The following is a 6,634-nucleotide window of genomic DNA, read 5'->3' as shown; positions in this document are numbered from 1 at the left end:
GGGAAGAGTTCCTACGCGTGTAGAACTAGCCAAAAGAGGTGTTCAGGTGGGGACCGTAAACTGCCCATTTTGTGGCCACATGGAAGAAACGTCAGACCATATTTTCGTTACGTGTACCACGGCAAAAGCTATCTGGTGGCTCATGGGTGCTTGGCTGAAAAACTCGGACCTATTAGCCTGTTCGACGATCAACGAAATTCTAGCTGTAGCATGGGGAGTTAACCTACCGAAAAACAAAAGAAGGTTTTTTCCTGTGTTATCATAGCGGCCATATGGACCTTTTGGATACAAAGGAACGAGAGGATCTTCAATAATACACACAAGTCCTACAATAGGATGGTCGAAGATATCAAAGAATGCTCGCTTTTATGACTAAAGCATAGAGGGCGAATAAAGGATATCGAGAGAGATAATTGGAACAACTTGGGTGTAAACGGGATTCGTAGTTAGGTGATGTTTTTCGTTTAATTGTATGTCTTTCTAGCTCCTGGCTAGAGAAACTATATGTAACCGTTTAAAGTAATGAAATGATCCTCTTTTCCGTTAAAAAAAATGGAAGGAATCCAAATGAGAAATCCGACTCCAAGGGCATCATTATTTTGGTTCTTGTGCCAACTTTTCACACATTTTCCATTTTCAGAGCCATTTTCTATTTTTCAATTTGTTTTCAACGGAATCAATTGATTCATTTACCAGCTTTATTTTGTTACCCATTATAGATATTAATTGATTTACATGCAATTTATTTAATAGCTATTAATTGATTTACCAACATGATACAAAGCAACTTTAAATCTAGTTCAATTACGGTTCTTATGTAAAGATATATCTATGTTTTCTTAAATATAGTTTACTTTTTATTTTAAATATTACTTATTTACATATATTGATTATAATCATTTAATTATTATAGATTTTAATTATTTAGGTAATTAAATTTAAAGAAAAAATGGACAATGATGTGGAAAAATGTAAGGATATGTAAGAATGTTTGTATGGTTGAAAAATGTTTTTTTTTTCTTATTTTAGATATTACCTATTTACTTGTATTAACTATTTAATCATTGAATTACTTATATACATTTCAATAATTTAAGTAATTGAATTTAAAGAAAAAACAGGTGATGATGTGGAAAATCTAAGGATGTGTAAGGATATTTGTATGGTTGGAGATGAAATTGAGAGGTTTTAAGTATTTGTAAGGATTTTTAAAAATTTGTATGGATATGATGTGTCAGCTGATTAGGCAACTAAAGGCGTCTAAGGGTCTCCTTAGCATTGGAGATAGTCTTAGAAATCTCATGAATTATTGGTACGTGACTACTTTTTCGAAAAATCTGGTTTATAATGAAAATCTTTTTAGGCGACCTTTTCGTATGAGTCGGCGGCTTTTTTTTTACGAGTAGTTCAAGATTTGCAAAACTCGTTTGAATTTTTCCAACAAAGACGTGATGCTAGAGGAGTACTCGGTTTTTTGGGTATACATGAAATTTACGTCAGCTATTCGCCAACTTGCCTATGGGACCTCACTGGACTCGTGGGACGAACACTTGAAGATGTCCGAAAAAATATCGCGCGATAGTCTTGAATATTTTTGCCAGGGTAATATTTTAAATGTTATTATTATATTATTATTTTTATTATTATTATATGTCTTTTATTATTATTATTATTATTATTATTATTATTATTATTATTATTATTATTATTATTATTGTCTATAGGTGTGATTCGGATATATGGTAAGAGATATCTTAGGAGGCCAATGTGGAGCAACATTCAACAAATATACGAGGTGCATGAACAAGTTCACGGTCTTCCTAGGATGCTTGGTAGCATCGATTGCATGCATTGGGCATGGGGAAACTGTCCAGCGGCTTGGCGAGGTCAACATGAGCGAGGCCGTCATCCTGGCCCAAGCATTATGCTTGAAGCCGTGGCATCGTATGATCTTTGGATTTGGCATGCTTTCTTTGGTACAACCGGATCTAACAACGACATTAACGTTTTTCATGTGTCACTGATATTCAACGATGTTGTTGATGGAGTTGCACTTGGGCAAGTCTTCTATGTGAAAGATCAAGAGTACACGTATGGATACTATTTGTCCGGTGGTATTTATCCAGAGCGGGGTACTATTGTCCAGGCTTTTTCATACCCACACGACGACAAAAGAAAACTTTTCACAAAAAGAGAGTCTGTAAGAAAAGACATCGAACGTGCATTTGGGGTTCAAAAGAAGCGTTGGGCGATCATTTTCAATCCGGCACGTATGTGTGCAAAAGAAAAACTAAGAGATGTCATGTATGCGTGTTTGATTCTACATAATATGATTTTGGAGGATGAAGGTAAGGCGATATGCCAAAACTATGAAGGTGACGTTCCACGACTTCCTTGTACGATAAGCAACGAGCAGAAGCTTCGAATCGTGCGGAAATTCGTTCTGATTGCCTTCATGACGCCTTTCGTGCAGATTTGGTGGAACATGTTTGGTGTTATAATTCTCATGAGTTGGGCTCAGACTCAGAGAAGGAGTCGGCTTAGTTATCTTTATTTTTATTTGTATTTGCTGATCTTTTCGTTTTAAAATTATGGTTTTTTCCTTTGTTTTCCTATTTTAATTTTATTTTCTTATTTAAAATTTAATGAAACTTTAATCTTTTATTTTAATTTAAGTGTATTTAATAATATTAAATTATATTTGTTAATATATAAGCTAACATAAATAATAATAATAATAATAATAATAATATTAATAATAATAATAATAATTAAATAATAATTATATAATCACCAACCAAGCCTCATCTATTATAACCCTTTTGAGTATTTCTAAGTGAGAAAAAAGTGTGCTTATATGTCACCTATATGGCAACGCTTTTTTTTTTCACCCAACCCCACAACCAAGCCCTCATAATACATACCCTAAAGTGGATGTAAAAATTCCTAAAGAGCCAATGAAAAATCCGCCAAACACAAGTATATGCGATCCAAAATTATAGATGATAAATAGTTAAATGCCCAAATAATCAAACACAATACCACTTAAAAACTAAAAGGGTTTCATAACATTCAAAAAGTACAAAATAATAGTTAGTATTATGTATAAATTATATGTAATGAATAAAAAACAAAAATATTTACTTAAAATATGAATATCAAACAAAAATATTTACTTCAAATATTTTGGATATCTCTTAATCCGAAAATCCGGATATCTGAATTTAAGATATTTCGAGTTCGGTGCCCGCTATTTAGGGGGTGTTTGGGATTGCGTTTTCAACCTGATTATTTGATTATTGTGTTTTGAAATCGCAAAAAATCTATTTTGAGTGTTTGGTAAAAAATTAATAAAAAGTGATTTTTTACGTTTTGTAGAGTTCAAAACGTGATAATCCATAAGTAGGTCACCCCTTGCTGCAGGAAAACGTGATAATCCAAAAACTGATTTTTTACGTTTTCACTTATTTATTTTTTTAAAATATACATACTTGCCAAACGCTCAAATAGTTGATTATCTGATTTTTGTGATATCAAACAACATAATCAAATCCAAACAATGTTGATTATCTGATTATTGTGATATCAAACAACATAATCAAATCCAAACACTATCTTTCTGCAGCACGTTTTGTTACAGCTAATTATCTGATTCTAATTATTCAAAACGCATAATCTATTTTCAAAACTCAACCCCAAACACCCCCTTAATGTATTTAACTCATTATTACGATCATATTTTTAGAAATAGTCGCAAGTTAGCGAAATCATAATAAAATAGAGTTTGCGACCTTGGATTTGATGGTTTTGTATTTGATGTATCGGTATTTAGTGGATTTTACTCTCTATTGTAATGAAATTTTATTCGGTTTATATAGTGTATAAAACTTTATTATAAGTAAGTTTCAGATTTATAATTATATTTTACTTTTCATACTTTTTTATGAAATTTATACTTTAAAACACATTAAATACTTTAAAAATGTATGGATTACCCATGGCATGCTCTACTGCTTTCGTGCCATTAGAAGGATGTTCCAAGGACATGTTTCTGTGGAGCTCAATCGGTCACCGACGGATCACCAACTAATTTGACCGTTGTTGACACTCCTTTATTTTGTAGTGTATGGGAGCCCGTATGAATCGGGTATCACACAATAGCCATTTAGTAATCATTCCTAATTTGCAGTAATTGTGATATATGATATTTAGCTTGAAACAACACGTTTGATTTTGGCTGATCGATGTGTAGGGAATTACAAATATGATAATTGAACCCAAGAGAACCACACCAACTATTTATTATGAAATATACACATAGACTAATGTGGGGAGCTTCATCGAAGCTCTTTGATATCATATAACACATAGACTAATATGGTGAGCTTCATTGAAGCTCTTTGATATCATATAACATTTCACTAATTAATAGCATTATACCAAACTAAGAGAATCTTTCTCTTAAACATCTTCGACATTACTCTTCGTTCTTCCAAGTTTAAAAGAAGATATAGATTGAACTGGTCTATCAATATATCGAATGAAACTGTAGCACATCACAGCCGATACCGTCCCTATTACCGGACCGACAATGTACACCCAAATGCCCTTATAGTTGTTGCTAGCTATTGCAGGTCCAATGGTGCGTGCTGGATTCATCGATCCTCCCGACACTGGCCTGCAAATTATATATGCATGTTTGTTAAGATATTTGTTTGATTTATTAACATGTAAATAGTTTAAAATATTATATATAATTTTAAAGTTGTACGTACCCTGCAAAAATGGAAGTTATGCATACTGCTGACCCAACTGCCATACCTGCTAGCTCTCCTACCTGAAAACATTTTAACACTTTTATTTCTTATATAACTAATTTTTTTTTTATTATAAGCACTAAATATTCCATAGTTTTAATACTTTTTAAATGTAAAACATGTATTTTTACCGCTTTAGCGTCAGTAGCGACAGCTGAAGTGACAAACATCATACAAAAAGTGACGATGATCTCCATAATCAAAGCTTGTACGTCTGTCCCTGAAGGTGTTGTTGTGCCCAAATTATTTGTCTGTTCTAACAATGCCCTTAGAGCAAAGGAAGCTGATATGGACCCTGTTAGTTGTGCTGCGGCATATATAGGGACCTCCATAGATCGAGCTAGTAAGATTAGTTATTTGACTTACCAAAAAGGTCTAATGTAACAAACAAATAAACAAATATATGGTATATCCCACTTATAGCAGAGTTATTGGTAGGGTGTGGATATGGTGTAATAGGGTCAAATCTTACTTCTATCCTAGAGGCTTGAGAGGCTACCCTTAAGATTCCAAGCTGGAGTTGTATTAATTTATTTATTTATAGTATGATATAGTAATCTAGATAACTTAACATGTTGTAGAAGTAAAATTGCAAAAGTTAATTGGGCTAATTAGACATGAATTAGTATCCATGTATTGATAAATCCTCAGGTGGCCTACATAATTTCACAGCTGACTTGGCAGGGCATGGTCTTAAGGAAATTTCCCATCCTTGTCGTATTAACCACATATGCTTTAATTTATGGTTCTAATCTTTTGAGATGTATTGTCCCAATATAACGTGTTCAAGTAGGTGTGGTCAGGTACCTACCTGAACCCAAGGGAAATGTCCACCAGTAGCGAAAGCAAATGTGACGGCTGGGTTCATGTGTGCACCGGATATGTGTCCCACAGAATAGATCATCACAGTTACAATAAGCCCACCCACAATTGAGGCTCCAAGCTGTGACACTTTGCGGTTATCACTTGTGGTAAGTGATGCGGCTCCACATGTCATAAACACCAACAAGAATGTAGCCACCACTTCCGCCACCACCTGTTGACAAAACATCATTGTTTTAAATCGTTATAAATATAATATGAAATGAATCATCGTAAAAATAGTATGTTGCCTTCCGCGTAAAACCAGGAGGGTAGTCAAATAGAGATAATATTGATCTTCTGGGCTGAAGGTTTGCGTGTGTTGGTGTTGTGACGATGGGTAACTCGTATATGCCATCACTTGGATGTATTTCTGTCATGGCTACAAAGGTATGCCGATATTTAACAAGATCGGGAAACTTGGATGGATGGTGAAGAAGTTGTAGCTAGAAAGTGAGATTACATATTGATATCTAAAATGCTTGAGGTTCTTCTACTTATATACAAATTGCAATATCTTATCCTTAAAAGAACAACACTTAATTTAAACAGAAAGCATATAAAAAATTATAAACTTGCAACTGTATGACTATTTCAAATGAAATTAAATTATAAGCCTCAAAACTAGTTATCAGAAATTTCTCAACTATAGACATACTCTTTAACCCTTCCTGAAAAAGTGCATCATTTCGCTTTGATTTAAAATATTTTATCGAAATATGGTTTCTCTTCACTCATATAGCATGATAAGAATCATTTTCAAGACGCTTTTGGTCGCAAACTAATATCAACTATGATTTTAGTTTTCAATAGTTTCATTCTCTGAAAAAAGTAAGTTGTTATCCATTATTTATGTGCTGTTTAAAATGACGACATTTAGAAAGTTTCTCTTGGAAAGTTGAAAAATGAAAAGATTATTAAAAGGTGGACGGTGTAAACAAAATGTTTAGTTTATT

The 6,634-nt window shown here is 33.2% G+C and overlaps 2 protein-coding genes across 2 annotated transcripts; one reads left to right on the top strand and one right to left on the bottom strand.

Annotated features, from left to right (window-relative positions):
- The first annotated feature begins 1,765 nt into the window (after nucleotides 1-1,765).
- LOC110897859 (protein ALP1-like) lies at nucleotides 1,766-2,587 on the top strand. The gene has a single exon (XM_022144592.1). The coding sequence runs from the start codon at nucleotides 1,766-1,768 to the stop codon at nucleotides 2,585-2,587; it is 822 nt and encodes a 273-aa protein (XP_022000284.1).
- Nucleotides 2,588-4,263: 1,676 nt separating this feature from the next.
- Nucleotides 4,264-6,247, bottom strand: LOC110923973 (aquaporin NIP2-2). Its single transcript, XM_022168025.2, has 5 exons — nucleotides 5,930-6,247; nucleotides 5,629-5,853; nucleotides 4,949-5,143; nucleotides 4,776-4,837; nucleotides 4,264-4,678 (listed from the first exon to the last, which is right to left on the bottom strand). Exons 1-5 carry the CDS (start codon nucleotides 6,056-6,058, stop codon nucleotides 4,462-4,464), a joined length of 828 nt encoding a protein of 275 aa, XP_022023717.1. The 5' UTR covers nucleotides 6,059-6,247; the 3' UTR covers nucleotides 4,264-4,461.
- Nucleotides 6,248-6,634: the final 387 nt, after the last annotated feature.

Source organism: Helianthus annuus, chromosome 17 (assembly GCF_002127325.2).
Source record: "Helianthus annuus cultivar XRQ/B chromosome 17, HanXRQr2.0-SUNRISE, whole genome shotgun sequence".
Taxonomy (NCBI): domain Eukaryota; kingdom Viridiplantae; phylum Streptophyta; class Magnoliopsida; order Asterales; family Asteraceae; genus Helianthus; species Helianthus annuus.
The sequence above is the reverse complement of the archived record's forward strand: the minus strand, read 5'-3'. Positions and strand labels throughout refer to the sequence as shown.

Coding starts and splice junctions, on each gene's coding strand:
- LOC110897859 (XM_022144592.1), top strand. CDS start 1,766: ATGTGGAGCAACATTCAACAAATATACGAGGTGCATGAACAAGTTCAC.
- LOC110923973 (XM_022168025.2), bottom strand. CDS start 6,058: ATGACAGAAATACATCCAAGTGATGGCATATACGAGTTACCCATCGTC. Junction 5,854..5,929: donor CTCCTGGTTTTACGCGGAAG/GCAACATACTAT, acceptor TTTTGTCAACAG/GTGGTGGCGGAAGTGGTGGC. Junction 4,838..4,948: donor TCGCTACTGACGCTAAAGCG/GTAAAAATACAT, acceptor AAATGTTTTCAG/GTAGGAGAGCTAGCAGGTAT.